The following is a 12,141-nucleotide window of genomic DNA, read 5'->3' as shown; positions in this document are numbered from 1 at the left end:
TATCTCTCAGTGGTGCATTAAATAGTGGTGCGTCTTACAACTGACAGAGCCAATTAGATTTAATAAAACATGATTTTTGGGGCTTCCCTGGTGGCGCAGTGGTTGAGAGTCCGCCTGCCGATGCAGAGGACGCGGGTTCGTGCCCCGGTCCGGGAAGATGCCGCGTGCCGCGGAGCGGCTGGGCCCGTGAGCCATGGCCGCTGAGCCTGCGCGTCCGGAGCCTGTGCTCCGCGACGGGAGAGGCCACAACAGTGAGAAGCCCGCGTACCGCATTAAAAAAAAAAAAAAATGGCTGTACGTTCAATACTCTTTCTTCCATGAATTGACTTCCCAGCCTTAATACCTTCTTCTTCGCAGGCATGTAGCTTGAGGAAAGTAAAGCAGGACTAGCCATGGGGCTGTTCACTGTGGGAAGCGAGCCAGGACGCGCCCCTGACAGGAATCCGTGGACTAAGCAGCCTTTCAGGCCTTGGCCCCGATCCCAGGAAAGAAGAGCAAGGGGCTTTCCACCTGCCCCAAGCCTCACCCGGACACCAGGCCTCTCGGGTTCCAGCCGCTGGGGCTCCGCCTCCAAAGCCGGCCGCCACCTCTCCGCGCCTTTTCCCCGCCCCTCCCCTCACGCTCGACGGGCTCGCTCCCGCGCAGGGCACGCGTGCGGCGCGCGAGCACGCGGACGCGGAAGGAAGGCCGGCAGGGCACTCCACCGCGGTGGCGAGCGCGCAGGCGCCTTCCTGGGACCAGCTGCGGCGCGAATCCCCGCGTTCCGCGGGCGGCGGGGTAAGGGGTCGGGTTACTGCTGTTCTGGGGCGCCCGGCCGGGGTGGGGAGAGACTGGGGCTGGCGGCCCGGCTCCCGGCACCGCTTCGCTCAGAGGAACGGCACGCGAGGCCTCCGCAGACCAGCCCGCAGGCTCGCTTGGGAGTCGGCTGGGGGACGCGGTGATGGTGGGGGGACCCTGGGCTGGAGCGGCTTGGCACCCTTGTTCCTGCGGTCCTGAGGGTCTGGCCCGCCGGAGAAAGGGAGAGACACATCAGGAGGGGTCCCTTTGGCGAGACGTGCTCACCTGGGATAGCAGTAGTCCCTGGCTGTGGTGTCCACCTGGGGGAGGCACCTTTCAGGCTGAAAGGGGCAAGTTCAGCCCTGGGACGTGGACGGCAGACTTTTTTTTTCTGTCCAGACGCACCCTCGGGGCAAAGTAGGACGGAAAACTCCTCTGCTGCCCGCGTGGCAACTTCGTGGCGCGAGGATGGGTTAGGAAGTTACTGTGCTTTGCTTTACAGATGGGAAAAGTAATAACCCTTTTTACTGTTCAAGGAGAAGAGATCGGTTAAAAGTCTCACAGAATATCTTTGACCATAAAGGACTCAGTAAAATTAGGTACTTCCCTTCACACACGAAGATCTCCATTCAGCAAATATAATACTTTATGAGAACCTGCTTTCTGCCAACATTGTTCTAAGCGCAGGGAACCCAGCCACGACTAAGGTAGGAGGATCCCTACTTGCCTGGAGCTTATATTCTAGTTGGCAAATAAATGTAATTTCCTTTATACTTTTTAATTGGAATAAAACATGTACAAGAAAATACTGTACACAAATCATAAATTGTAACTAGTTGATTTATCATTAAGTAAACACATCTTTTAACCACCACTCAAATCAGGAAGCAACATTCACAGCATCTTCTCAGAAGACCTTCCTGGAGACCTCTCCCAATCGCCATCCCCTTTCCTCCCCAAAGGTAACCTCTTTCCTGATTTCTAACACCACAGATTAGTTTTGCCTATTTATGAGCCTTTTGTAAATGGAACCATATGGTGTGCATTCTTTGGTGTCTAGCTTTTTAAACTCAAGATTATGTTTGTGAGATTGTTTCATGTTGTGTGAAAATATAATTTCTGATAGTGAAAAGAATTAGGAAGAAAATAAAAGAAGGTAACGGTACAAACAGTAAGAAGTGGAAACCTTAGTAAGTGTGGTCAGGGATGAACTTTCTGAGGGGATAACTTGAGGTATAAGATGAATGACAAAAGATAGGCCAGTGAGCTGACTTAAGAGCGTTCCAAGCAAAGGGAATAGAATTGGAAAGGAACTGAGGTATGAATGAAATGGGCAGGTTCTAGAAAGAGGGAAGACCTTGTGGGAAGGTGGGAGGAGATGAAATTGGAGAGGTAGGCAGGATCTTATGGCTGAGGTACTTGGATTTTATTCTAAGCATAATATGTTAGGCCAGGAAGAGATGTTTTTTGTTTTTTTCGGTACGCGGGCCTCTCACTGTTGTGGCCTCTCTCGTTGCGGAGCGCAGGCTCAGTGGCCATGGCTCACGCGCCTAGCTGCTCCGCGGCATATGGGATCTTCCCGGACCGGGGCACGAACCCATGTCCCCTGCATTGGCAGGCGTACTCTCAACCACTGCGCCACCAGGGAAGCCCAGGAAGAGATGTTTTTGATGTCCTTCAGTTTCTAACATGAGCCACTTGTGGAGGATGTGAAGGCCTACCCATTTTACTCATTAAAGAAACCCTACAAAAGTGGCAATACTTGTCACTTACTGGGGATTAGGACATGTTGGGAGACGAAATCATCTTTTGTATTGTCAGGATTTATATTAATTTAGATACATAATATGCCTCCAAAAATCAGATTTAAAACACAGTTTAGAAATTAGTTATCTGTTCTCCACTCTAAAATATTCTTTTCAGGTTGTTGCTTAGCTTCTGCTTGAACCTTTCAAAGAGAAACTCCTTTCTCAAGAAGAAGCTCATTTAATTTTTGGACGGCTCTAGTTGTTAGAAAAGTTTTTCTAATATTTAATATAATATTGGTCATCAGTTCTGGATCCATACAGAACTGATAATTATCATCTGTTATCTGTTGCCTCCCTTTAAATACTCAAGCAGTTGAGTTTTGTTGGTTTTTTCACATTTAAGTGCAGAACTTTGAATTTATTTGAATTTATCCCTGTAATGATTTCTGGAGTTAGATTTGGTCCATCATAGATGTTGTCCAAATCTTTTTGGATATGATTCTTTCATCTGTCAGCTGTTCCACCTTTGTGCTTCTTTTTAATTTTTAAATTTTTTTTATTTTTTAATTTATTTGTTTATTTTTGGCTGTGTTGGGTCTTTGTTGCTGTGCGCGGGCTTCCTCTACTTGGGGCTACTCTTTTTTTGTTGTTGTTGAGGTGTGCGGGCTTCTCACTGAGGTGGCTTCTCTTGTTGCAGAGCATGGGCTCTAGGCACACAGGCTTCAGTCGTCGTGGCTTGCGGGCTCTAGAGCGCAGGCTCAGTAGTTGTGGTGCACGGGCTCAGCTGCTCCGCGGCATGTGGGATCTTCCCAGACCAGGGCTCGAACCCATGTCCCCTGCATTGGCAGGTGGACTCCTAACCACTGCACCACCAGGGAAGCCCCATCTTTGTGCTTTTAACAAACTTGATCAGAAAAGTTCCGTGGTGGCCTAGTGGTTAGGATTCCTTGCTTTCACTGCCGGGGGCCTGGGTCAATCCCTGGTTGGGGAACTGAGATCCCGCAAGCCACGCAGTGCAGCCAAAAAACAAAAAAACTTGATCAGCATGTTACTAGTTAAGCATTATGTTCTTTTAAAGTTTATTATGATTATTACATGTTGTGGATTATTGATTTAACTTGTTTGTATTAGTGATTTAAATTTCCAAGATGGAATATTAGTTAAGCTGTATTTTTAAATCCAGGAATTAGCATTTGTAAAGTCAATTTTAAACTTGATATCTCAGCAGAAAATAGAGTGTTGTATTGCAATTCTGAAATATATAGTGCAATGCGTTGTTAAAAGGGGCTTTTCGAGTTAGACTAAAAAAAAAGTGAAATTGAAAAGTTTATAAATGGCCTATAAACTGTGTCAAACCTGAAATCAACATCAGAAAGTGATTTAATTTTAATTTTTCCTCTTACCTTGCCTCTGTGGTAGAATTTCTAATGAACAGTGGAATGATCAAAGGTGGATGCAGTAGGAGGGAGGAAAGAAAAAGGGAATTTACATAAACCAAATTTGAATAATATAATCACATAGCCTTATTAAATGCTTTGAGTCATTCTACCTGATTGAGATGCTAGACTTATTAGTTCTAGAGTTGTCCCTTGCTATTTTTAAGTAAGAAAATACTTTTTTGACCTGTAGGTAGAATATGCCAATTTTTCCCTAAAATTTTCATTTATATATTAATTGCATTTTTCTGAATATATGTAAATTAAATTATATCCTGTGGTTAAAATGGCCCATGATTTTTCAAATCTTTGAACTTTTAGAACCCCGACCCAATAGGGAAAAAGTAAAAAAAAATGAAGCATGTAAGTGGTTAATTATATTTTACTGCTTTTATATTTTCTCTTAAGAGTTGGGGCTATTCTTATTGATTCTGACAAAGGTTCATTCTCTAGAATGGAAAGTAGGTGTAGTTAGTTCAAGTATATTTTGGAAGAAAAGAAAAATCAAACTACATAAATTACTTTAGTGGAAGATTTTCTCAAGCTGAATATAAAGATAAAAGTCCTCTTTCTGTCTACACCAAAGGTAGAATCACCCCTTTGTTTATCTTTGTGGTCTTGTTTTTACCTGTAGGTAAAAATTCTCTGTTTAGAACTGACCTACTATCTACATATCTGTGTTGTTTTTCTTCACTCAGAAATATTTCCTTGTGAGAGCAGATCCTTACTATATCTTTAGATATATTGAGTCACATTTAATAGGGAGAGCTACATTTTGAGGTACATTTCCCAACTAGAGGACTAGGGGATAAGGAACTTAAAATTATCCCCTTTCCTCGATTCCCCGCCTCCGCTTCCCCCACTTCTCCATCTTTCTACTTGGTTTAATGGGTTTGTTGTTGTAGGTACTATGCTCAGCTAACTCTTGGTATCTTTTTTCTTTTTTTCTGCAGGCTACTTCTTCATAGACATAAAAATCAGTATTTGACTGGAAACAAAGTACCACTTAAATCCTCAAATTCCTGATTCCAAAGAATTGATAACATTTCTCTGATCAAGAAAAGAAGTGATTGACTGCGTGTTAAAAGTATTCCAGCATTGGTCCTGTTATTTTTCCTCTCCCTAAATTTGAGAAGAAATATGGAGAAATGCTACTTGATGACAGCTGTTGTCTTACTAGGACTAACAGTACGGTGGACAGTTTCTCTTAATTCTTACTCAGGTAATGCATTTTTCGTTTAAGATAGGTAAATAATTTTTTGAATCATTTTTCTTGTTTGTTTTTTGAGGTTTTTAGTTTTTGGTAATAGTTTATAGTCTTCTGACCGGGACAGAGAAGAATTTTAGGTTTTATTGGTGTAGTCAAGAAAATACACCTAAGCATCTAATTCTAATAAATAGAATTTGTATAAGAGCTAAATAGAAGCATGGGCTTTGTGATAATGATAAAACAAAGATGTGTTTTAACTGGGAAGATGACAGGTTGAGAAACAATTATCTATTAGGCATTGAAGAGAGAAATGAGCTAGTACTTCAAAGGGGGAGCAGAATCAAAAGAGGCTTTTTTGTTTGTTTAGGGTAGAGAAGGCATGTTACTACATTGAAAGGAAGAGATCAGTGGAGAATAAGATTGGGGACGATGTGAGAGAAAAGGAGGAGGAATTGATGGAGTGTGGTCCTGGAGGCTGGGGATGTGATTAAATTTAACCTTGTGAGTATTTATTTAATACTTCTCATGTTCCAGGCATTATGCTAAGTGCTAGAAATTCCAGGTGAATACTTAAATATTTAACGGCTCCAGTACTTAAAGAGTCCACATTTTAGTAGATAAGTAGTCACAATACAATGTGATAATTATAATGTTGAAGTATGTGTGAGGTTCAAAGGTAACATAGAGAAATGAGTGATCAGGATGCACTGGAGAAAACTTTTCAGAGAAGATGATTTTTGAGTTCAAGGTTTGAAGGATGAGTTGGAATTTGCTAGGCAAATGAAATGGGGAAGATATTCTAGATAGCAGAACATGTGCAAAGACATGGTAGATGGCATGAGAGCATGGTTAGAAGTGTTTGGTATTGGATAGCATAAAAAGAAGGAATGAAAAGGATGGGGAGGGATGGCTAGAGGTTTGGCTATACAGTTAGCGCGGGAAATTATTTGTGTCTTAGAAAAATAACTTTCATTGTAATAAAAAATGATTGTAGCAAGAAGGTTGGGTGTAAAGAGACAAATGAGACAATCTTAATAATAGAAGTAAGAGCTACTCTTTTTTAAGTATTTACCAAATGCTAGACACTGAGCATTTTCCTTAATACCACACCGCTGAAGATAGGTATTATCTCTAATTTACAAGTGGAAAATGAGACAACCAATAAATGACAACTGGGACTCAAATATAGTTATATTTTATTCCAGAGTCAGTGCTTTAACTCTGCTCTCTGGCCTCTGAGAAAGAAGTCTTGAACTAAGGCAGTTAGTTGAAAGATGGAGAAATGAATTTAAGGAATATTGAGGAAGTAAAATCACTTGAATGCAGCCATAGACTTGGGTTCAAATCTTAGTCCTTTCACCTGTTGGCTGCCTGATCTTGGAGAAGGTTCTTAATCTTCATGAACCTTGTGTACCTCTTCTACAAAGCATGAATATTAATATGTACTTTAACAGAGTTGTTGTGAGGATTGAGGTAATATGTATGGATTGTGCTTTATTTTTAGTAATGTAGGAATATAATCAGCACATTAGTGGTTCATAACTGTTTTCTCATTTGATCCTGACATCAGATCATTTAACTCCAAAATATTTACCGAGTGTCTGCTGTGCAGCAAAAATAGGTCTTGCTAGTGATCATATCTTCAGGTCTGGTCTTTAGGGTGACCAAGAATAATACATGGTATGTACCTGTGATATTGTGATTCATAATAAGACATATATATTTGGTCTTCATCTGTGGTTTTGGCACAGAGCTCCTAAAACTGCTGGAATTTTCTAAGTGAGATGATAAAGTTGTTTTTTGTTATGTTAATGAGGTGGCTTTGGGTCCCCCACTTAAGGATGGAGGCTGGTTGCTAGGCAAACCAACCTTATGCTTAGAGGGTGGGAACTTTCAATCCCACCCCCTGATTTCTGGGGAGGAGAGGGGAAGGGTTAGAGATTGAATCATTGCCTATGGCCAGTGATTTAATTAGTTATGCCTATGTAATGAAGCCTCTATTAAAACCCAAAAGGACTGGATTTGGAGAGCTTCTGGGTTGGTGAACACGTGGAGATGCGGGTAGAGTGGCATGCCTGGAGAGGGCATGGACGCTCTGCTCTCCTTTCCCCACATCTTGCTCTATGCATCTCTTCCATCTGGCTGTTCACAACTTACATCCTTTTATAATAAACCAGTAATCTAGTTAAGAAAAATGTTTCTCTGAGTTCTGTGAGCCACTCTAGCAAATTGATCGAACCTAAATAGGAGATTGTGGGTACCTCTGATCTATAGCCTGTCAGTCAGCAGTACGTGTGATAACCTGGATTTGCCATTGACACCCTGAGTTGGAGGGGGCAACCTGCAACCTGTAGGCAGTGGGTCTTGACAGTGGTGTCTGAAGTGGGTGTGGGGTGTGGGATGCAGTCTTGTAGGACTGAACCCATAACTTACAGGATCTAATGCTATCTCCAGGTAGATAGTGTCAGAATTTAGTTGAGATATAGGATACCCAGGTGGTGTCCAGAGAATTGCTTGCTGGATGTGTGTGGGAACCCCCCCCCCCCGAAATGTTGTAATTGGGTCTTAGAATCACACTTTTACTTCCCTAGAGAAGTTCACAGTCTAGTGGGTAGGGCAGACATGTAGGTATATATTACATTAAAATGTAGTGTGGTATAAACAAAGTAGACTGGGAGCACAAGGGACTTCTAATTCAGATGAGAAAGGCTTAGAATGCAGTAAGTTCCCTACATACGAACCTTCAAATTGTGAACTTTCAAAGATGTGGACGTGTGTTCGCCTGTCCAATCATGTAAATTAGTTTACGTGACTGGCGTACCTTATCACGTGTGTGCATCCTCTACAAGTGGTTGTGCTTTTGTGTACTTTACTGTACAGTACTGTATAGAGTACAGTAGTACAGTATCTTTATTTCAAGCCCAGGATGTCCAGAAGCAAGTGTAAAAGCAGCAGTGACATAGCTGGTACTGCTAAGAAGTGCCAGGAATTGGAGGCCCAGAGAAAGGACGGAGAGAGACAAGAGAAAGAAGAAGTAACTGAAGAACCGAAGAGATTCACGACGCAGGAAGTGGCAAGGGGATTCTCTTTATTTGAGGAGGCAGTTAGTTTTGAGGCACAGGACCCAAACGTAGAATGGTACACGAAGGTTGCAACAGCCATTCAGAATGCAATTCAGTGCTACCGTGTCATCTATGACGAGAAAAAAAGAGCTACTGCCCAGACATCACTGGATTGTTTCTTCAAGAGTGTAGGTAGAATTGAATCCAGCAAGGAACCAGAACCTGTGCCGTCAACGTAAGGGCTGAGTGAAATTGCAGCTTGCCCTCTGTCTCCTATCACTGACGATCCTTCAGCTCTACCATCTCCCACCTCCTCTCCGTCCTCCAGTCAGTGACTCTTCTTGCCTGTTCACTCGATGCCAGCCCCTGTATGCCGGCTGTTGTACTGTACTACTGTACTTTTCAAGGTACTGTACTGTAAGATTAAAAATGTTTTCTTTATTTTTTGTGTTCGTTTGCTTTTTATGTATTATTTGTGTGAAAAGTATTATACCTATTACAGTACAGTACTATATAGCCGATTGTGTTAGTTGGGTACCTAGGCTAACTTTGTTGGACTTAACGAACGTGCTCTCGGAATGGAACTCATTAGTGTGTAGGGGATTTGCTGTATAACATTAAAGTTTGTTCTAAAAAGGAGGGAAGAATTTTACTAGGCAGAAAAGGAGGTGAGGAGAGTACTCCAGTAAGAGGAAATAGCATGACCAAGGGATGAGAGTTCTTTGAGGTTTGGTGAGGATGTAGGTGTGACTGGAATACAGGGTGCATGGTAAGTGGAACAGTAAGAGATGGGGTGGCAGAAATAAATTTGAGGCAGACTGTGAGCTGAAGTAACATGTGAGGGATTTATCTTTTGGGCAATAGAGGTTTTTAAGCCAGGAATTCACATAATCAGATTTGTTTTTTAAGAAGACAGCTTTAGAGGCAGCATGGTGTTTGGAGTAGAACGTGTAGAGACTGATGGTAGCATCTATGTGCAGTGGCCTCATGTATGTTTATAATGCTTATTTGAAGTTGTTATGCATAGCTGGTTTCAGTGGTCTTGGAAAGGGATGATGAGGGCCTGGACTAAGTGACTAAATTTGAGAGCCACATTAGGTAAAAATCAGCAAAGTTTAATGACTAATTGTATGCAAGGATAAATAAGAAGGAAGAGTTTGAGAATGAGTCTGGTTTCTAAGTTTAGAGATACTGAGACTGAAAACTGAGAGGTAGGGCAGATTCAGTGGGGGAAGGTAATGAATTCTCTTTTGGTTATGTTAAGATTTGGGTGCATTTTAGTCATATAAAAAAGCGGGAATTTTGGGAGATGCACTTTGGCTGGGTGCACAGGAACACATAAATCCATCTTCAGCTGGTCACAGAGAACACTTTGTTGTTAGAGTTAGTTTCTAGCTTCATACTCCAAATGCAGCCTGGTGGTGACCTTGGCAGGGCCAATAGCAGGACTTCTTTTTCTTGGCTAGAATCAAAGTAGACAGATCGTATTTTGTCCAATTTCTCTTTAAGCTCATGCCTAACCTCAGAGCTAGAACAAAGCAAGTGCAAGAGATGAACCAGAAATCATTTGTGCCAATTCCTAGAGCCAATTTTATGTAGGTGGTCCAATCTGAGCCTTCCCAGTATTGAGGCACTTCCCAAGTGGGAGGGTTCCTATTACTCCACATTCTTCACAGCATTTGGTAGTGTTAAACTTCTGAATTTTTGCCAGGCTGGAGTGTGTGAAATGATATTTTATTGTGATTTTAATTTTAATTTCCTTCATTGCTGAATTCATTTATTTATTTTGAATTTCATTTCTGAAAGATTGAGCATACTTTTGTGTTTATTAGTCATTTGTATTTCCTTCTCTGTGATATTTGCTTATGTCATTTGTACATTTATATTAGTTTTTTTCTTATGTATTCTATATTTTGTCTTTTGTTTTTTTCCTATGTGTTCTGTATTCTGGAAGCTAACCTTTGTACAAGTTGCAGATATCTTCTCCCAGGTAATGGCTTATCTTTTCACACTTTACAGTGTCTTTTGGTGAACAAGAATTTTTGACTTTAAAATAATGAAATTTACCAATCTTTTTCCTTTATGATTTGTGCTTTTGTATCTTTAAGAAATCCTTCCCTACTTCTGGGTCACAAAGATATTTTTCTAAAATTTTCTTCTAAAAATTGTAAGATTTGGGAATTCCCTGGCGGTCCAGTGGTTAGGACTCTGCGCTTTCAATGCGGAGGGCGTGGGTTCAATCTCTGGTCAGGGAACTAAGATCCTGCAAGTCGTGTTAAGTGGCCCACAAAAAAAAAAAAAAAAAAGTAACATTTGTCCTTCCTGTTTAAGTGTTTATCTCCTTAGAACTGAACTTTATGTATAACATGTGAGTTAGGGAGCCATTAAAAATTTTTTTTTTTCACATGGATAAAAACAGTTGTTTCAGCTTGTTTATTGAATAGTCCATCCTTTCCCATAAATCTGCACTACCAGCTCTGTCTATATCAGGTTTTCATACACACAAGGGTCTGTTTCTGGCTCTCCATTCTGATCCATTGTTTCATCACTGCCGTGTCTTATTACTATAATTTTACCTTGTCTTGATATGTTGTGAGGCAAGTTCTCCCACCTGATAGTTCCACTTTACTGGTGTCTGAGCTATTCTGGGCTTTTCTCTCTCATATTGTAGTAGGAAGAATTTCTTAAATGGTCCCCCAAAGATGTTCTGCCTTAATCCCCAGAACCTGTGAAAATGATGAGATCTATTTGGGAGTGATTATGTTATGTCATATGACATAATTGACTTTAAGATAGAGAGATTGCATTGGATTATCCAGATTTGCCCACTGTCATCACATGAGACCTTAAAAGCAGAGAACTTGCTCCGGTTGACAGTAGAAGGGAACCCTGGAGAGATTCAGATCATAAGGACTCAGCACTTTTGCTGGTTTGACAATGGAGGGGGCCATGGGAGAAGGAATAGGAGTGACCTCTAGTTGCAGAGAGTAGCCCCCAGCAAGATACAGCGACCTCAGACCTGCAGCCAATCGCCTGAATGAACTTGGAACTGAATTTTTTCCCCAGGCCTCCAGGTAAGCGTCTAGACTGGCTGACACCTTATTTTGGCCTTGTGAGCCCTGAACAGAGAACCAAGTTATGCCCACCCAGACTTCTGACCTGTAGAACTATTAGATTACAAAAGAATATTGTTTTAAGCTGCTAATTTTGTAATAATTGTTATGCAGCAATAGAAAGCTAGTACACACATGTGTCCTTTTTTTTGGCTGATGGGATCTTAGTTCCCTGACCAGGGATTGAATGGCAGTGAAAGCGCCGAGTCACAACAACTGGACCATCAGGGAATTCCCCATATATGTCCTTTTTAAAAATCAGATTGTTAAAGTCCTATGAAAAACCCTGTTGGGATTTTGACTGGAATTATATTCTATACTATTGATTAATTTGGGTGGAATTGACAATCATTATCATAGTAGGTAGGGCTTCTGATTCATTAAGATGGTATGCTTCTCCATTTATTTGTTTTCTTTAATGTCTTTCAACGAAATTTTATATTTTCTACATGAAAGTCTTATACATCCTTTCTTAGATGTATTCCTAGGTGTCTTAAATATCTTTTCTTCCTCACCATTGTAGATGGTATCTTTTAAAAAATTGCTTTTCTAAATGCTTTTTCCAGGGGTATAAAAATGTGGTTTATTTTTTAATATTTGGTAACTTTCCTAAACTTGTAATTCTAATAATTTCTCTGAAGTATTTTTTGGATCTTCTGTGTAAAATAAAGTGATCTATGAATAATGACAGTATTATTTCTTCTTTTCTACTTCCTACCCTTTTTATTTCCTTTTTCTTATCTTCTTAATTCTAGGACCTTATTACAGTGTTGAATAGAAGTAGTGATTCTGGTT

At 41.1% G+C, this 12,141-nt stretch overlaps 1 protein-coding gene across 1 annotated transcript in view; it reads left to right on the top strand.

Moving 5' to 3' along the window:
* The first annotated feature begins 695 nt into the window (after window positions 1-695).
* The window catches only part of ALG6 (ALG6 alpha-1,3-glucosyltransferase), a 59,904-nt gene continuing 48,458 nt past the window's right edge, over window positions 696-12,141 (top strand). Inside the window, exons 1-2 of the mRNA XM_082834741.1 lie at window positions 696-777; window positions 4,915-5,183. Coding sequence (XP_082690867.1) covers window positions 5,102-5,183 — 82 coding nt within the window. The 5' untranslated portion in view covers window positions 696-777; window positions 4,915-5,101. The remainder of the gene's footprint in view (window positions 778-4,914; window positions 5,184-12,141) is intronic.

The sequence above is a fragment of the Leucopleurus acutus genome (assembly GCF_964270905.1).
Source record: "Leucopleurus acutus genome assembly, chromosome: 2".
NCBI classification, from domain to species: domain Eukaryota; kingdom Metazoa; phylum Chordata; class Mammalia; order Artiodactyla; family Delphinidae; genus Leucopleurus; species Leucopleurus acutus.
This window is presented reverse-complemented; position numbering and strand designations above follow the sequence as displayed.